Here is an 18,281-nt window from a genome sequence, read left to right as displayed (position 1 = left end):
CCCCTGGGACCCCTCCCCACCCCGGGGGGGTACCTGGATGCCCGAGACGGTGAAGTAGGGGATCTCGAAGCGCACGGCGATGGGCGGCCGCCCCTCCTCCTCCTCCCTCTCCACGCTGGGCAGCCCGAAGTGGGCGCGCAGCAGGTGCTCCCTGCCCCCCTGGGACCCCCGAGCCTCGTGGGGACCCCCCGGGACACCCCCAAAGAGGGGGGGCACGGGGGGGGTGTGGGACACCCCAGGACAGGGATTGGGGGACAGGAGGGACACTCTGGGACATGGGGGGTCCCCAGAATGGGGGGACAGGGGATGGGGGACAGGGGGGACAGCCCAGGACAGGTTTAGGGGACAGAGGACACACCCCAGGACAGGGTGTGGGTACAGAGGGGACCCCCAGGACAGGTTTGGGGCCAGCAGGGACCCCCAGGACAGGGCTGGGGGGATCCCTGGGATGGGGGTACAGAGGGCACACCCCAGGACAGGTTTGGGGGGACAGAAGGGACCCCCAGGACAGGTTTGGGGTACAGAGGGGACCCCCAGGACAGGTTTGGGGTACAGAGGGGACCCCCAGGACAGGTTTAGGGGACAGAAGGGACCCCCACGACAGGGTTGGGGGGATCCCTGGGATGGGGGTACCCAGGGCACACCCCAGGACAGGGCTGGGGTACAGAGGGGACCCCCAGGACAGGTTTGGGGTACAGGGGGGCCCCCCAGGACAGGTTTGGGGTACAGGGGGGCCCCCCAGGACAGGTTTGGGGTACAGGGGGGCCCCCCAGGACAGGTTTGGGGTACAGGGGGGCCCCCCAGGACAGGTTTGGGGTACAGGGGGGCCCCCCAGGACAGGTTTGGGGTACAGGGGGGCCCCCCAGGACAGGTTTGGGGTACAGGGGGGCCCCCCAGGACAGGTTTGGGGGGCCAGAAGGGACCCCCAGGACAGGGCTGGGGCCAGAAGAGACCCCCAGGACAGGGCTGGGGTACAGAGGGGACCCCCAGGACAGGGTGTGGGGCCAGCAGGGACCCCCAGGACAGGTTTAGGGGACAGAAGGGACCCCCAGGACAGGGTTGGGGGTATCCCTGGGATGGGGGTACACCGGGCACACCCCAGGACAGGCTGGGGCCCGCCGCTCACCGGGAAGGACTTGATGCTCCAGACGACCACGTTCCTCTCGGGCAGGTACCGAGCCGACCCCGCCGTGGTCTTGAACTTGGGCGAGTCGGCGTCGCTGGGCACCGGCACCGAGATCTCCACGCCGCTGGCCACCGACTGCTTCTTGAACTGGCCCTTGGCCTGCGGGGACGCCCAGGGGTGCCAGGGGTGCCAGGGGTGCCAGGGGGTCCCGGGGGTGCCAGGGGGTCCCGGGGTCCCAGGGGTGCCAGGGGGTCCCGGGCTCACCTTGACCATGATCTCCACCCGGCTGTGGGAGAACTTCTCGATGATGGACTCGATCCAGATGAGGGGCTTCACCTGGGGGGGGGCGCGGGGGTCACCCCTGGAGGGTCCCGGGGGGCCCCCAGGTGTGCCCGTCAGGCCGGGAGGGGTGCTGGACACACGGACAGGGCTGCTGGACACACGGACAGGGGTCCCAGGCCCATGGGGAGGGGTCACAGCCCCTCAGAGTGGGGTCCTGAACCCCCAGACTGGGTTTGCAGCCCCCAGAGGGGGATCCCAGCCCCCCAAACTGTGGTCCCAGCCCCCCAAACTGGGGTCCCAGCCCCCAGAGGGGGGTCCCAGCCCCCCAAACTGGGGTCCCAGCCCCCAGAGGGGGGTCCCAGCCCCCCAAACTGGGGTCCCAGCCCCCCGGCGGGGGTCCCGGCCCGCGCTGCCCCCACCTGGGTGTGCAGGCGGTAGGACATGAGCTCGAAGTCGCCGTCGGGGGGGATGAAGGAGATGGTGCGGTCGTTGTCGAAGCGGGACAGACGGACGCACTGGTGGAACTTGACGTCCTCCAGCTCCACCGACTTGTTCTTGCCCCCTGGGGGGAGCGGGGGGCTCAGGAGGGGTGGGGGGCGCGGGCCGAGCCCCCTCCCCGGCGCGGCACTCACGGCCCGTCAGCTCGAAGAGGACGCGGTCGTTGAGGCCCAGGCGCAGCTCCGGCATCCCCGAGAGGAAAACCTTCAGCTTGATGGTGCCCACCACCTCGCTGAGCACCACGCTGCCGTTGGCATTCACCTGTGGGCACGGCCGGGCTGGCACCACGGGCTCTGTGCCTGGTGTGAGCCCCCTGCCCAGCCCTGGCAGCGTCACAGCCCTGGCACCGTCACAGCCCTGGCACCGTCACAGCCGTGGCAGTGCCACAGCCCTGGCACCGTCACCTTCCTTGTGCCCAGCACAGCCTTCGTTGAGGCCCAGGCGCAGCTCCGGCATCCCCGAGAGGAAAACCTTCAGCTTGATGGTGCCCACCACCTCGCTGAGCACCACGCTGCCGTTGGCACTCACCTGTGGGCACGGCCGGGCTGGCACCACGGGCTCTGTGCCTGGTGTGAGCCCCCTGCCCAGCCCTGGCAGCGTCACAGCCCTGGCACCATCACAGCCCTGGCACCATCACAGCCCTGGCACCACCACAGCCCTGGTACCATCAACCATCACAGCCCTGGTACCACCACAGCCCTGGTACCACCATAGCCCTGGCACCACCACAGCCCTGGCACCATCACAGTCCTGGTACCATCAACCATCACAGCCCTGGCACCACCACAGCCATGGCACCGTCACCTTCCTTGTGCCCGGCACAGCCCGTCCCAAATCCCAGCCCATCCCAATCCCCATCCCAATCTTCATCCTATTCCCACCCCAAATCTCCATCCCATTCTCACCCCAATCTTTATCCCATTCCTACCCAATCCCAATCCCCATCCCAATCTTCATCCTATTCCCACCTCAGTCTGCATCCCTTTCCCACCCCAACCCCCATTCCCACCCAAATCTCCATCCCATCCCCATCCCAATCTTCATCCCCTTCCCACCCTAATCCCTATTCCCACCCCAAATCTCCATCCCATTCCCATCCCCTTCCCCATCCCATTCCCACCCTGCAGGGGGGGTGGGTGTGGGGGGTCTCAGGGGGCTCGGGGGGGGTCCCGCCGCCCCCCAGCCCCCTCCCCACGCTCACTCCTGCAGGATCTTGCTGTCGGTGGTCTGCGGGAAGCCGAAGTCCATCAGCTCGTCCAGCAGCTCGTAGACGATGACGAAGTTGTCGCGGATGCTCTCCTCCTCCAGCTCCTTGAAGTACTCACAGAACACCTCGGGGGGGGGACACCCAGCACCTCCGTCACCCCCTCCCCACGAGGAGCGGACCCCCAGAGCGAGGGCCCCCCCCTCTGCGGCCCCCAACTCACCTCCACCACCTTGTAGAGGAAGGAGAACACCAAGGAGGCGTTCCCGTTCTTCTTGGTGGTGGCCACCACTGCGGGGGGGGGTTAAGGAAAACGGGGAGGGGGCGTCCCCGAGGCTGGGGAGGGGTCTCGCGGAAGGATACGGTACAGGTTGGCGTGTTTGATCCACAGGAAGTGCACGTGGCCGTGGGTCAGCACGGGCGTGAGCGTGCCCTCCTCCTCGCGCTGCAGCAGGGCCCCCATGAAGTTCTCGATCTCCCCCAGCCCCACGTCCCCTTTGTAGCTGCGGCTGATCAGCGGCTGGGGGGGGTGGGGAGGGGTCAGACATGGGGGCGCCCCCTCCCCAAAAAGGCTCACCCCACCTCGGGGTCACGGGGTCACTGCTGCTGACCTTGGGTGACCTTCAAGGACAGAGGGGACAGGGGGGTGACCCCCACCCCGGTGACCCCCAGCAGGGTTTGGGGTGGCAGGGAGGGGGCTCAGAAATGGGGACACCCCCTCCCCAAAAAGGCTCACCCCACCTCGGGGTCACGGGGTCACTGCTGCTGACCTGGGGTGACCTTCAAGGACAGAGGGGACGGGGGGTGACCCCCACCCCGGTGACCCCCAGCAGGGTTTGGGGTGGCAGGGAGGGGGCTCAGAAATGGGGACACCCCCTCCCCAAAAAGGCTCACCCCACCTCGGGGTCATGGGGTCAGCGCCACTGACCTTGGGTGACCTTCAAGGGCAGAGGGGACAGAGGGGTGACCCCCACCCCAGTGACCCCCGGTAGGGTTTGGGGTGCCCATGGCATGGAGGGAGGGTCAGAAATGGGGACACCCCCTCCCCAAAATCCTTGGGGTCACGGGGGTCACCGCCACTGACCTGGGGTGACCTCCAAGGACAGAGGGGACAGGGGGGTGACCCCCACCCTGGACACCCCGGAGACCCCCCGCAGGGTTTGGGGTGTCCATGGCGTGGAGGAGAGGGGGGTCACACCTAGAGCACCCCCTCCCCAAAATCCTCGGGGTCACGGGGGTCACCGCCGCTGACCTGGGGTGACCTCCAAGGACAGAGGGGACGCGGGGTGACCCCCACCCCAGTGACCCCCGGTAACCCCCTGACAGAGTTTGGGGTGTCCATGGCATGGAGGAGAGGGGGGTCACACCTAGAGCACCCCCTCCCCAAAATCCTCGGGGGTCACAGGGGTCACCGCCGCTGACTTTGGGTGACCTCCAAGGACAGAGGGGACGCGGGGGTGTCCCGGGGGGGTCTCACCTTGCCCTTGAGGTCCAGGATGAAGAGGGCGGAGGCGGCCATGGCGCCCGCGCGTCGCCGTCACCTCCGGCACCGTCACCTGCCCAGGTGAGCGGCTGCGCCCTCGGCGCCTTAAAGGGGACGGCCCAGCCCCGCGCCCCCCGCCCCGCAGCTCGGGGGGACCCCCGGACTCGGCCGCCCCACGGGGGGCTTCGGGCACCTCCAGCACCGCCCCACAGTTCTGGGGTGGGGGGCGCGGGTGGGACCCCGAGGTGGTTCAAAAGGGGGGTGGGTTTGGGACCCCCGGATAGCAGGGTGGCCCAGGCTGGGGAGGGGGCTCTGCACCCCCGAAATCTCCCTCTTGGGGGGTCTCCGCAGCCTCTGAATGTTGTATTCCCCACCCTGGGGGTCGCTGCGCCCCCAGACCCCGCTGTGGCCCCCCATGAGGGGTCTCCACACCCCCCAACCATCAGATTCCCCACCCTGGGTGGTCCCTGCAGCCCCAGACCCCCACAGCCCCCTCTGGGGGGTCCCGGACCCCCCTCACCCTCCCCTCTGGGGGGGTCACCGCACCCCCAGACCCCTCCGGGGGTCTCTGTATGCCAACATCCCCCACTCTGCGTGGCCCCCCAAGCCCCCAGACCCCCGAATTCCCCTCGGGGGCGGGGGGGGGGGGGGGGGGGGGTCTCTGTACCCTCAAACTCCCATCCTGGGGGATTCCCGCCCCCTCCCCGCATCCCCCGGTGCCGCCGGAGCCCCGGGAGGGGCGGGACCGGCCCCGGGAGCGGCCCCGGGGGCGGATCGGGGCTGAGGGCCGGGCCCGGAGCCGCCCCGCCCGCGGCCACAGCCCCGGGGTACCGGGAGATACCGGGGGGGAACCGGGGGAACCGGGAGAGCCGCCCAGAGCCGCCGCCGCTGCCATGGACCGGGCCGCGGGCAGGAGGGACCGGAGCGGCGGTTACGGTACCGAGCATCCCCCGGGCCCCCGGGGCTCCGCGGGACCCCCGGGTTTGGGACCCCCGGTTTGGGAACCCGGGTTTGGGAGCCCGGGTTTGGGACCCCCGGGTTTGAGACCCCCGGGTTTGAGACCCCCGGTTTGGGAACCCCGGGTTTGGGGACCCCCCAGACCGCACTCCCCAGCAGCCCCCCGTTTTGGGACCCCCGGTTTTGGGACCCCCAGTTTGAGACTCCTGGGTTTGGGACCCCCGGTTTTGGGACCCCCCGGCTTTGAGACCCCCAGTTTTGGGACCCCGCAGATTTTGGCCACCCTCAGGGTTTTGGAGCCCCCCGGCTCGGGACCCTCGGGCCGTGGGAAGCCGCAGCTTTGGGGGACCCGCAGGGGGCTCAGACCCTTCAGCCTCGGGGATCCCCCCCGGCTTTGGGGGCTTGAGACCCCCCCCAAGTCTGAGGACCCCCTGGGACCCCCCAGGAGGCGGCAGGGGCGGGGGTCCCGCCCGGTTTGGGGGGTTCGGGGGTCCCGGGGGTGTCGCCGCTGCCCGGGATGGAGGGAGGGACGGGGGAGGCAGCACCGGGACCCCTCCCCGCGGGCTCGGGACCCCCCGGACCCCCCGGTTTTCGCGGGCGGGGGCTCCCCCCGGGCCGCCCTTTGTTCCCGGAGCGCGGGGGGGCTCCCGCAGCCCTGACATCACCGGCGGCCTATGGGCGCCGGGATCCCGCCGCCGCCGCCGCTGATTTATTTACCCGAACGCAACCGGGGCGGGGATGGACCCGGCGTCACCGGAGCCGGCACCGCCCGCCAGCCCCTTCCCGGCACGGGCCGGGCAATCCCCGCCCGTTCCCGACCTCTGCACCGGGCTCCGGCCGCGCCCCGGGGCGTGCCGGTGCCGGTACCGGAGATACTCGGTGTTCGCCGGTGCTGGAAGTGCCCCGGTGACCGCGGGACCGGAGCTGGCCCGGGTTCCCTGCGGTGTCACGGGCAGGTCCCCCCCGGTGCCGGTTCTCCCCGGTGCCGGTGCTGCTTCCCCAGTGTCCCCCCGGTGCCGGTTTCCCCGGTGTCGGTTTCCCCAGTGTCCCCCCGGTTCGGAGTCGGTTCTCCCCGGTTCTCCCCCGGTGCCGGTGCCGCTTCCCCGGTTCCCCCGGCTCCGGTTCCCCCGGTGCCGCTCCCCCGGTTCTCCCCGGTGCCGGAGTCGGTTCTCCCCGGTTCTCCCGGGTGCCGGTTCCGCTCCCCCCGGTTCCCCCCAGTTCTCAGCCCAGCCCGGCACGGCACGGCACGGCACGGGAACGGGAACGGGAACGGCGGCGGGTCCGGGGGCCTCGCCGGGATGGGGGGACACGGGGACAACTACTACGGCAAACACGGTACCGGGGGGCTCGGGGGGTCTTTGGGGGCTCGCCGGGGGTCGGGGGGCTCCGTTCGGGGGTCCCGGCGGCTCGCGGGCAGCGCTGGCTGCGGGCTGGGGGCGTTTTTGGGGGTCCAGGGCGGTTCGGGGGGCGCCTTTTGGGGGTTTCCTGCGGCTCGGCGCGGAAGGAGTCAAAGGGAAAGGCGGAAAACAAACCCGAAAAGGGCGGAAAACAGACCCGAAAAGGGCGGAAAACAAACCCGAAAAGGGCGGAAAACGGGGCAGGAAAAGGCGAGGAAAAGCGAAAGCAAAAGCGGCCGCGCCCCGCACGAGGGGGAGCCGCGGGTTTTGGGGGGCTGGGGGGGGGGCTGCTGAAAAGGCGGCCGCCCCCCGCAGGGGGGGGGGCCGGGGGTTTGGGGGGGCTGGGGGGGGGTCTGCTGGGTTTTTTGGGGTGCTGGGGGTTTTTGGGGTGCGGGTTTGGGGCCGCCCTCGCCGGTAGAACCGGCCCGACGGCGGCCGGGACAAACCGGCTCCGGCGGTTCTGGGGCGGCACCGGCGCCGCTGCCGGGCCTGGTTCTGGTTCGGACCCCCCCCAAAATATCCCAAAGCAAAACGCGGCCCCGTGACCCCCACCCCAAAAAAACCCCATACGTTCCTGTGGCGGGGCTGCCGTGACCCCCCCCAAAAACCANCCCAAAAAACCCCACACGTCCCTGTGCCCCCCCACCCCAAAAACCCACACGTCCCTGAGGTGGGGCTGCCGTGACCCCTCCAAAACCCCCCCAAATCCCCGGCCCCCCTGCCCCGGCCGCTCCCATGCTGGCTCCGTTCCCACCCTAAAAATAAATCGGAGCAGCGGCGCCGGGGGGGCTGCAGGGGGGGCTCGGTGGGACCCCCGGTGACGCCCCCAGCCCCGCCGTGCCCCAAAGGGGAATTTTTTGGGGGTTTTTGTGGGATTTTGGGTCCCCCTCGCCGCCCCTTGGGGACGTTTTTGGGCAGAGCCACCTGTGGGAATGAGTTTTCCAAGGGAGCCGTTGTTTCCCGACATCTGCAGATGTTTTTCCTCCTGGTTCTGTTTATCCCGAGGGTTTTTTGGGTTTTTTTGGGATTTTTTGGGAAGGGTTTGGCCCCCTCGTTTTGTGCTGGGGGGTGAGGAGGGTGAGGAGGGCCTTCCTCCCGCCCCAGCCTTTCCTCATTGCCCTTCATCTTCCTCCCCACAGGAACGCCACAGAAGTACGACCCCACTTTCAAGGGTCCCATCTATGACAGGTAAGCAGAGCCCCACGGGGTCCCCAAATCCGGGGTCCCCAAACTCAGGGTCCCCAAAATCCAGGGTCCCCAAAATCCAGGGTTCCCAAACCCAGGATCCCCAAATCCAGAGTCCTCAAACCCAGTGTCCCCAAACTCAGGGTCCCCAAAATCCAGGGTCCCCAAATCCAGGGTCTCCAAACCCAGGATCCCCAAATCCAGAGTCCTCAAACCCAGTGTCCCCAAACTCAGGGTCCCCAACCTTGCTGTCCCCACTGGCAGGGTCCCCAAGTCCAGTGTCCCCAAATCCAGGGTCCCCAAGTCCAGTGTCCCCAAACCCAGGGTCCCCAAGTCCAGTGTCCCCAAATCTGGGGCCCCCATATCCAGGATCCCCAAACTCAGGGTCCCCAAAATCCAGGATCCCCAAATGCAGGATCCCCAGACCCAGTGTCCCCAAACCCGGTGTCCCAAACCCAGAGTCCCAAACCCAATGTCCCAAGCCCAGAGTCCCCAAACCCAGAGTCCCAAACCCGGTGTCCCAAACCCGGTGTCCCAAACCCAGGGTCCCAAACCCGGTGTCCCCAACCCAGTGTCCCAAACCCAATGTCCCAAACCTGGTGTCCCCAACCCGGTGTCCCCAACCCGGTGTCCCAAACCCGGTGTCCCAAACCCAGTGTCCCAAACCCAGTGTCCCAAACCCGGTGTCCCCAACCCGGTGTCCCAAACCCGGTGTCCCCAACCCGGTGTCCCAAACCCGGTGTCCCCAGCCTCGCTGTCCCGCCGCAGGGGCTGCACCGACATCGTCTGCTGCGTGCTGCTGGTGGTGGCCATCCTGGGCTACGTGGTGGTCGGCGTCGTGGGTGCGTCCTGGGGGCTCGGGGCGGGGGGCTGGGGGCTGCAGGGGGGGGTGACCACGGCCTCACCGTCCTGTGCCCCCCAGCCTGGACCCACGGGGACCCCCGGAAGGTGATCCACCCCACGGACAGCCGCGGGCAGTTCTGCGGGCAGCAGGGGACCCCCAACGAGTGAGTGCCGGGCCGGAGAGACCCCGAATTCCTCGCGGGAGCGTTTCCCCAAACCGGGCGGTTTTTGGTTTGTTTTGCAGGAAAAAACCTTTCCTTTTTTACTTTGACATCGTCAAGTGCGCGAGCCCGCTGGTGCTGCTGGAATTCCAGTGCCCGACCACGCAGGTACGTCCCGGCCCCTCGGCGTTCCCCGAATCCCCCCCGCGGAACCCCGAGCCTGCAGCCCCCTCCCCGTGTCCCGTTCCCGTGCAGATCTGTGTCAGCAAGTGTCCCGACCGGTACATGACGTACCTGACGGCCTACGGGAACGCCGCCTCGCTGGAGTATTACCGGAATTTCTGCGCCCCCGAGTTCCGGAGCTCGCAGAAGGTGGGGCTGTGGGCTCGGTGCTGCCGCGCCGGGGGGTGGTTCCTGCCCCCGGTGCTGATGGCTGGCTCGTTGTCCCCACCCAGGCTCCCCTCGAGGTGCTGAGGGACAGGGAGTGTCCGGCCATGCTCATTCCCAGCACTCCGCGTACGTCTGGAATTAGCGAGGAGCTCGTTAGCGATTGGCTGGCTTCCACTGGGGTTCTTTTTGGAGGCTGTTTGGGGGTTCTGGGGGTTTGGGATTCCTGATTTCCCAGCTGAGCCACCCGCTCTGTCTCACCAGTGGCACGGAGGTGCTTCCCAGCCATCCAGGCCAAGAAGGGCGTCATCATGGTGGGCAACGAGACCACCTACGACGATGGCCACGGGCGCCGCAGGAACGTCACCGAGCTGCTGGAGGGGGCCAAGTGAGTCCCAGGCCAGTGCCCCTCGTTAAGAGCTGCTTCGTTAGCGCTGCTCCGCCCGTTTGAGGTGTCGGGCGCTTGCCGGGAATCCTGCACCAAAACCCCACCTTGGAAAATGGAGGGCGGCAGAGGAGGCGCGGCGCGGGCAGCTCCGCGGAAGCTGCTGTGCAGAATTGTTGAGTTTTCGTGGTTTTGGGGTCCCGCTCCATCGGCGTGTCCCGTTTCCTTGCAGAAAAGCCAACGTGGTGCTGGAGACCCGGCAGCTGGCCATGAAGATCTTCGAGGATTACACGGTGTCCTGGTACTGGATCATCATGTGAGCACGGGGCAAAACTCAGGGATTTGGAGTATTTTGCGATTCCCCCAGCTGTCCCACAATTCCCATCAGGCGGTGCCATCCCTCCCGTCCGTCCCCGCCGTGGTTCTCACGTCTGGGGGATGCTGGGGCGCGGCGGAAGGGAGGGTGGTGACACGCGGCCTTCCTCCCGCAGAGGCCTCGTCATTGCCATGGTGGCCAGCCTCATCTTCATCGTCCTGCTGCGCTTCCTGGCCGGGATCATGGTGTGGGTGATGATCGTGATGGTGATCCTGGTGCTGGGATACGGTGAGCAGGGGGCTGGGAGCCTCCCGCTGGCTTTTCCCCGTTCTCCTTCCCCTATTTCCAGTGGGATTTGTGCCGCAGGAGTTCCCACGCCGCGTCCTTCCGCGTGTCTCCTCCCCGGCCTCTGCCGTGCAAAAAGGACAATTTCCTGCTTTTTCCTGCAGGAATCTTCCACTGCTACATGGAATATGCCAAGTTAAAAGGGGAAGCGGGGTCGGATGTGTCCCTGACTGACCTGGGCTTCCAGACCGACCTCCGTGTCTACCTCCACCTGCGGCAGACGTGGCTGGCGTTCAGTAAGCGTTGGGAATTGGGGCGGGACCCAGGACAGGGCACGGCGACTTTTTGGGCTGTTCCCATGAGAAGGAGGGACTTTTCTGGTTGCCCAGCCGCGGGGCAGTGCCGGATGTTCCTGGGAGGAGATTTTTGTGCCGTGGGGGGAAGGTGAAGGTGGCCCTCACGCTCCCGTCCCCTCCCAGTGATCATCCTGTGCGTGCTGGAGCTGGTGATCGTCCTGCTGCTCATCTTCCTGCGCAAGAGGATCCTCATCGCCATCGCGCTCATCAAGGAGGCCAGCAGGTCTGGCTGTCCCCCTCCCCACGGCCGCTGGCACCCATCGCTCCGGGGTTTAACTGGGGCTTAACCAGGGTTTAACCAGGATTTAACCAGGGTTTAACCATCTTCTCGCAGGGCCGTCGGTCACGTCATGTCGTCGCTGCTGTTCCCCTTGTGCACCTTCTTCTTACTGTGCCTCTGCATCGCCTACTGGGCCAGCACTGCCGTGTATCCTTTGCTCTTCGTCGTCCTCATCCTCTTCCTGTTCCCCGCGTCCTTGTTCCCCGCGTCCCTGTTCCCCAGAAGTCCGGTGTTTCCCCAGGCATGGAGCAGGATCTGATGGTGCATCCACCTTAAATCTCTGAGGTTTAACCCAAAACAAACCCTGGGGTGGAAGAGCTGCAGTGGGAGCTTGGGGAGAGTGGAGTGGAGCCCGGTTTGGATTGAGGGTTGGGTTTGGAAAACCCAAGGCCTTTCCTTAACGGTGACCTGCAGCTTCCTGTCCACCTCCAACGAGGCTGTTTACAAGGTGTTCAACGAGTCCGCGTGCCCGTTCTCTGGGCACACCTGCAAGCCCGAGGTGAGGACCTCAGGAACCCCAGAACCTGTCACAGATGAGACCGTGGGGGTCACTCTGGGTTGACCAGCGGTGTCCTGTGTCCTCTCCAGACCTTCAACACCAGCAACGTCACCAAGCTGTGCCCTGATGCCCAGTGCCTCTTCGCGTTCTACGGCGGCGAGACCGCCTATCACAAGTACCTCATCGTGCTCCAGTTCTTCAACGTCTTCATGTTCTTCTGGCTCGCCAACTTCGTCATCGCGCTGGGCCAGGTGACGCTGGCGGGTGCCTTTGCCTCCTACTACTGGGCCTTCAAGAAGCCCGACGACATGCCGGCCTTCCCGCTCTTCTCCGCCTTCGGCCGCGCGCTCCGGTGCGTCCGTCCCCGCGAGGGTGGCCGGGAGCCCTGGGAGGTTGTGCCTTTATAACCGGGGTGGTCCATCCCTAGGTACCACACCGGCTCGCTGGCCTTCGGCTCGCTGGTCCTGGCCATCGTCCAGGTCATCAGGGTCATCCTGGAGTACCTGGACCACCGGCTGAAAGGTTGGGATGGGAATGGGGAGATGAGCGGGGTTGGCCTGTGGCGGGGGGTGGGATGGGATGAGCTGCAAGGCCCCTTTTAACCCAAACCATTCCATGATGCTGTGAAGTGTTCCCCGGGGCAGGAGCCAGGGGGTTCAGCCAGTACTCCCCCATGCCAGGGAATTCTGTGCCATGCAACCAACCATTGGGAAATGTCAACAGCGAGTGGGGGCGTGGCAAGAGCAGTCTGGGCCCCAAGGGGGCTGAGAACAGGGCTTGGGTGGGGGAACTGCGGCAGCAAGGTCTCACCAGGGACCTTAGAGTGGCTGCTGGAAGATCCAACCCCTCTGGCTTTGGTGCTGACCCCTCTCCCTGCGCCCTCCAGCTGCCGAGAACAAGTTTGCCAAGTTCCTCCTGAGCTGCCTCAAGTGCTGCTTCTGGTGCCTGGAGAAATTCATCAAGTTCCTCAACAGGAACGCCTACATCATGGTGAGGGTCGCCCAAAACAAACGCCCTCCAAGGGCTGGGGCTGCCATGGGGGCAGCTCGGAGACATCCCTGGGAATTGTGTCTCCCGATGCTGTGGGAACACGGAGCTTTGCGGTGTTTTTCGGCTTTTTGGCTGAAAAGCCTTGACCTCACCCAAATCCTGTTAGCTTTGAGAAGGACCTTCTGCGGGTGGGGGTGTTCAGCTCCGGGTCTCTGCCATGCCTGACCCGGCAGTGGATAAGAAAGCCCTTCCAGGGTGGGATTTGCACCCTTCCCTGGGTGGTGGACTCAATGCAGCCCCATTTCTCTCCTCTGCACGGTTTTCCCGCCCCAGATCGCCATCTACGGCACCAACTTCTGCACCTCGGCCCGGAACGCTTTCTTCCTGCTGATGAGGAACATCATCAGGTGAGATCTGGGGGAATCACCCCACTCTGTTTGCCAGACGTGCCTCGGTTGCTTCTGTGGGAATTCGGGGCGGGGAGCAGATGCAGAGGCTCATCCCTCTCTTGTCTCCAGGGTGGCTGTGTTAGATAAAGTCACGGATTTCCTCTTCTTCCTCGGGAAGCTCCTCATCGTGGGAAGCGTGGGTAAGTGCTGGGTTCTAAAGTTTCTCCTCAGTGCCTCCAGCTGCTGTCACCAGTTGTGCCGTCCCAAAAGCTCTGCTCAAGTCACCCCTCCCATGAACTTGCTCCTCCATCCCATTTTCCATCTCGCCCACCCTTGTCCATCCCTTGCTTTCCCAGGAATCCTCGCCTTCTTCTTCTTCACCCAGCGAATAAAGCTGGTCCAGGACACGGCGCCACCGCTGAATTACTACTGGGTCCCGATTCTGGTGAGCTGACCTTTCTCTTTGGGGTGACCTCAGAAAGAGAGGACAGCGATGCCCCACACCAGCCCCTCCCCACACCCGCTGCCTCAAGGAGTTCCTTTGTTGGAGGTGTTTTCCCGGTCGCTGGTGCAATGAGCCCTTTGTTGGTTGCTGTTGGCGCCGCGCCCGCCTGCGCTGCCCACTTTGGCCTCCATCCAGTGGTGGCTGAGGCCTTTTGTCCCCACTCAGGCCGCTCCAAACAGTCCTGCCCTGTTCACTTCTCCTCCTTCCCCTGGGGAATGTGGGATTCAGCACTTTCCTCCTCCCCCTGCTGCTCCTGGCCGCGGCTCCGGGCTCTCTGCTGGCCGCGGCGTCAGCGTGCGGCGTCTCTTCCAGACGGTGATCGTGGGCTCCTACCTCATTGCCCACGGGTTCTTCAGCGTGTATGGCATGTGCGTGGACACCCTCTTCCTCTGCTTCTGTGAGTATCAGCAAAAACCCCCTCTCCCGTCAGGCTCACCCCAGAGTGTCCAGTTTGGGGGTTTGCTCCCAATCCCGGGGTCCCTCTGTGTGGTTTTCTCCTGCTTTTTCCTCTCCTGACTTGTCACCCGCATTCTCACCTGCTCTCCCCTGCCTGCTCCAGCAGAGACCCCCAGCCTGTCCGTGGGTTCCTGCATCTCTCCCTCTGTTTTGGTGCTTTGGGCTCGGTGGAATTAACTACAACTAACCTCAATTTCCCTTTTTTTCCTCCCTACTTTCATTATTTTCCACCCCTCCCGCGTCTCTGGTCGCACGTTCTCCATCCTCCACTTCTGCCCTGTCTCTTCCTGGCTCCTCCACTGCTTTTCGCTCTTCCCCTTCACGGCTGCTTCTTCCTGGGGCTGGAAAAGGTGAAGATCTGGAGAGAAACGATGGATCTCCGGAGAGGCCTTACTACATGTCCCCCGAGCTCAGCGAGATCCTGCTGAAGGGGCACCTAGAACCTTCCAAAAGCACCGATAGCCAAGGCTAGGGCCTGGCGCCGGGCGGAGGCCACGGGAGCCTCCCGTCCCCCTGACCCCAGCAGCGACTCCCACGGTGTCCCCTGGAAGTCCTTCGAGGGTGGCGGGTGCCGACCCTCAGTGCCCGATGGTGCCCAATCTATCTTCCTGCCCAAAAATTCGTGTTCCTGCGTCGAGAGAACCCACCCGGAGTCGGCTGGGGGTCCTGGAAGCGCCCAGTGAGGAGCGCGGTGCCTGGAGATCATCGTGGTTTTGGGACAGAGATCTTTGTTCCTGAGGGAGGGCTGGCGTGACTGGCACGAGGGATCCAGCGCGGAGGGACTGGTGGGATGGGCCGAGTGGGTTCCACCACCCCAAACTGGTCTCTGGGCGTTTCTTCTGTGTCTGCTTCAGCCAAGAGCAGTGAAACTTTATTTTCCCTTTCCTCACCCTTTTCTTTGTGATATTTTCACCCTTTTCCTCCCCTCGTTTCTATGCAAACCACAAAATTTTGAAGGATTTTGGGCGAGGTTGCAGAGCTTTGGCTTCACACCTGCTGCTTTAGCCCAGCTCGTCCCTGTCTCCTGTCCCAGCCATGACCGGAGCTGTCACCGGTGGCCATTGGGACTTGGTGGCCGCTGGGACTTGGAGGGTTTCACTCCAGGCATGGGGGGAGTCAGGATTTCTCCTCCAGAAAGCCCAGAAATGATCAAGATTTAAAAAACCAGCTTTTGTGGCTCAGCCACAGCTCCCAGGACAAAGCCCTGGTGTTGACGCTCCCATTTCCATCCCAGAAGGATCCAAATCCCTCTCAAAACACCCCCTGGGCGTTGTGAGCCCGGAGCTTTGTGGCTTTGTTTGGTTTTGGGGTGTTGTTTTTCCACGGCTGGGATTCTCCAACCTCACTGGCGTGTCAGGAACGAGGGGAATTGCTTTGCGTTGGCTCCAGAGCTGTTGGGAAGAGCTAAGGGGTCCCTCCTGCCCTTGGCTCTGTTCAACTTTCCTCCCTGAGAAACAAAACACCCAAATTTCCTCTTTCTTCCCAATCCCTGCGGGCCATTCCCAGGTTTGCTGTGTCAGAGAGAGAAAAACCCCGTGCCACGATGAGCCCAGAGACTTTGTTTAACCTGGGCATCGTTGTCAGAGGATCCCAGGAGCCTCCATCACACCAACCCCATACCTGCCCCCGCCGCGGGGCCGGCGATTTCTCTTTGCAGTGGAAGACCTGGAGCGCAACGACGGCTCGGCAGAGAAGCCTTACTTCATGTCCCAGGACCTGAGGAAGCTGCTCAAGAAGACCAACAAAGGCCAGCCCGACGCGTAGCGCCGCGCCGGAGATCGCCCGGCGCCGCCTGTCCCACGTGGAATTCGCCTCCATGGACCTTGGACCACCCCTGCCAGGGTGGGTGGATGGGTAAAATGCAGATTTTTGATGACTCGGCCTTAAATCCTTGCACTGGTAACGACGACGAGCTTGTCACCGCTAACGAGACGCGGGGCACTGCGCCAGTGCCACTCCTGGGCAAAATCCCAATTTCCTGGGGGGTCAGCGGCTCCAGAGTGAGGTTAATTGTGTTTTTGATCCCGTTCTGGTCCCGGTGAAACCTTCTGGGGTCAGTCTGGGGGGATCTGGGCGTGGAGAACGAGCCGGGAGGTTCAGGCAGCTTCTCACGGGGTGTTTTCGTTGTGGCCCCCTAAATATTGAATTATGGTTGTGCATTCCTGCCCGCAGAGCTGGGACGGGCTGGGATCACTTCCCATCCCTCGCTGCCCTTTGTTGACACCCCAGGGCCCTGTTTTGGGCTCTAATTTATTAATTATCTTAGGAATAAGCTAAGTAGCGCTTTTGTAGCCACTGCAAGGGGTGAAGGTGGAGGGGAACGAGGGGGCCACGAGCAGAATTTGGGGCTTGAGGCTCTGTCCAGCGCTTGCACCTCTTGAGGACCTGCAGCTTCCACAGATTCCTCCCCAAAACGTGCATCTGGTTCCCCAAAATTGTCAGTTTACACCAAACCCTTCCCCAGCTTCCCAAAGGCTTCACCTGCATGAGGGGTTTTGGGACACCCCCCCCTGGGGCATGGGTAGGGGGCATTGGTGGACCTGGGGGAGATTTTGGTTTCATTCCAGGTGATTTTAGCAAAGCCAGTGGCAGCCAACACCTGCCTCCTGCCAGGAGGGGGAAAAAGGGATTTTTTTGTGTGTGTGGAAAGGGTCAATTAACTCTAAAATGTAACAGAATTAACCCTCAGACCCGGTGCAGCCACACAAGCAGAGCCACCACGAGCAATTGGACTTTTTTGGGGGCTCATTTGTTTAAAAAAAAGACTTAAAGAAATGCTCTGAGGCTTTGGGGGACAATTCCCAGCCCCCAGAGGCTGGGGGGTCCCACTTCCCCCCCTCCAGTGCTCACCTGGCTCCAGGAATTGGTGCTGAGGGATCCCTTTGGCTTCTTTTTATCCCAATTCCCCTGCCACCTTCAGGTTTTGTATTGTCCAGGGGACGTTTCTATGGAATTATCCAATCCTTTCGAGGGCTTTTGTATATTTTGCTTTTCCAGGATGTTTTCAGTTATTTGGAGCTTTTCCAGTGAATTTTTGGGGGCACGTTTTAGTTTCTCTGACGCCGCCGGGCAGAGCTTCCCTAGCTGGAATCAAACACTCTAATTTTTCTTTTTAAAATTCCTGAAATTTTCCCTTTTTCCCCTCGGTTTTTAGTGCAGCTGATCAGTGGACGGAGGAGTGGAAGGGAAAATTGAAGCCAAAAAAATGAAGGAAAATGTAAAACTAGAAAGGTGAAGGGAAAGACAGAAAAATGAAGGGACAGGTAAAGACAAAGCTAAAAAAGTAACAGGACAGCTCAATAGAAAAGATCAAATGAAGCTAAAAAGAGGCAAATCCTCCCTGTTTGGGATAAATGAGAATAATTCAGGGAATAATCACCAGACATTGTTCCACTTCCAGCCATTCCAGCACCTCCAGCACGTGTCCTGCAGCTCCTGATGCTCGTTCTGGATTAATTCAGTTTTTTCCCTCCCTGTGCAGGTTTCAGGGTGGATTTGGTTTTATTTCTGCTCAGAATGTTCGTGTTGGGGGCAAATTCTCTCTCACTCCTCGATTTTCAGCAGTTTTCCTCCTAAATCCTGACCTTTTGGGTGTGGGAACCCTGTGGGAAGCGGCTGGGGAGTGGCAGGAACTGGGTTTATTTGCTTAAAAAGGCAGAGACCAGCAGGAATTTGGAAGGCTGGAAGGAAAAGTGGTGAAGGAGAGAAGAAATTTGGCAGAATGTGTTCCTGGGGAAGCCGGGCTGGCTCGGCTGCCTCCCAGCTGCACAGAATTTAAGAACTAAGGATTTTTATTCCCAATAAACCCAAGTGGCTTTTTAGGGGTGATGGGGAGTAGTGAGGGAAATATTCCTGTAAATTAGGGGTTTTTTGGGAAACTCAGAGCGAGGGCAGCTGTCCGGGGGAATTTGGTGTCCGGAAAAGCTTCACTCCAAGACTGGGTTCCTGCTTCCAGGCAAAGCTCCACGTTCAAGGCATTAAATGATGGAATTTAAGAGTAACGGCGCTTTTTCCCCCGTCTAGAAATGTGGCTTCTGTCCTTACAAACCCGATTGTTCTGCGGGCAAAGAAAACCCCAAATCCTTTAAAAAATGCTAAACCCGCAGGGGTGATGTTTTACAGGAAAATGCTCGTTTTTCGTGTGTTTTTGAGGCATTAAGGGTGCTGTGACACTCCGGAGTCTCTGCGCGGTTCCGTCAGCGTCACGACCGACAATAAAAAAGTGCCTGTTTGGACCTCGTTCTGCTGTGTGACATCTCAGGGCTCTGATGCCACCAATTCTGCCACGTTTCACCCC

At 63.0% G+C, this 18,281-nt stretch overlaps 2 protein-coding genes across 5 annotated transcripts in view; one reads left to right on the top strand and one right to left on the bottom strand.

Moving 5' to 3' along the window:
* Window positions 1–4,774, bottom strand: part of LOC120504940 (AP-1 complex subunit mu-2-like) — a 5,315-nt gene extending 541 nt beyond the window's left edge. Inside the window, exons 1-10 of the mRNA XM_039714921.1 lie at window positions 4,588–4,774; window positions 3,474–3,630; window positions 3,334–3,401; window positions 3,108–3,238; window positions 2,311–2,486; window positions 2,041–2,229; window positions 1,828–1,970; window positions 1,391–1,462; window positions 1,127–1,285; window positions 11–159 (exon numbers count right to left, since the gene is read on the bottom strand). Coding sequence (XP_039570855.1) covers window positions 11–159; window positions 1,127–1,285; window positions 1,391–1,462; window positions 1,828–1,970; window positions 2,041–2,229; window positions 2,311–2,486; window positions 3,108–3,238; window positions 3,334–3,401; window positions 3,474–3,630; window positions 4,588–4,629 — 1,286 coding nt within the window. The 5' untranslated portion in view covers window positions 4,630–4,774. The remainder of the gene's footprint in view (window positions 1–10; window positions 160–1,126; window positions 1,286–1,390; window positions 1,463–1,827; window positions 1,971–2,040; window positions 2,230–2,310; window positions 2,487–3,107; window positions 3,239–3,333; window positions 3,402–3,473; window positions 3,631–4,587) is intronic.
* A 603-nt stretch (window positions 4,775–5,377) lies between these two features.
* On the top strand, window positions 5,378–18,219 carry SLC44A2 (solute carrier family 44 member 2). 4 transcript variants are annotated; one of them, XM_039714912.1, is made up of 22 exons: window positions 5,378–5,529; window positions 8,087–8,135; window positions 8,901–8,974; window positions 9,055–9,139; window positions 9,220–9,304; window positions 9,392–9,508; window positions 9,592–9,652; window positions 9,788–9,911; window positions 10,141–10,224; window positions 10,400–10,512; window positions 10,674–10,805; window positions 10,989–11,088; window positions 11,200–11,292; window positions 11,560–11,644; window positions 11,734–11,996; window positions 12,072–12,166; window positions 12,531–12,634; window positions 12,968–13,041; window positions 13,153–13,223; window positions 13,380–13,468; window positions 13,841–13,925; window positions 15,642–18,219. In XM_039714912.1, the coding sequence occupies exons 1-22, from the start codon at window positions 5,487–5,489 to the stop codon at window positions 15,746–15,748; spliced, it is 2,133 nt and encodes a 710-aa protein (XP_039570846.1). In that variant the 5' UTR covers window positions 5,378–5,486; the 3' UTR covers window positions 15,749–18,219. The 4 variants fall into 4 exon arrangements, with proteins under 4 accessions (XP_039570846.1, XP_039570843.1, XP_039570847.1 ...); XM_039714909.1 differs by having other exon boundaries at window positions 14,335–18,219; XM_039714913.1 differs by lacking the exon at window positions 5,378–5,529 and adding an exon at window positions 6,770–6,885.
* Window positions 18,220–18,281: the final 62 nt, after the last annotated feature.

Source organism: Passer montanus, unplaced genomic scaffold (genome assembly GCF_014805655.1).
Source record: "Passer montanus isolate IOZ18808 unplaced genomic scaffold, ASM1480565v1 scaffold310, whole genome shotgun sequence".
In the NCBI taxonomy this organism is placed as follows: Eukaryota; Metazoa; Chordata; class Aves; order Passeriformes; family Passeridae; genus Passer; species Passer montanus.
Note: the sequence above shows the minus strand (reverse complement) of the source record. Positions and strands in the feature narration are given on the sequence as shown.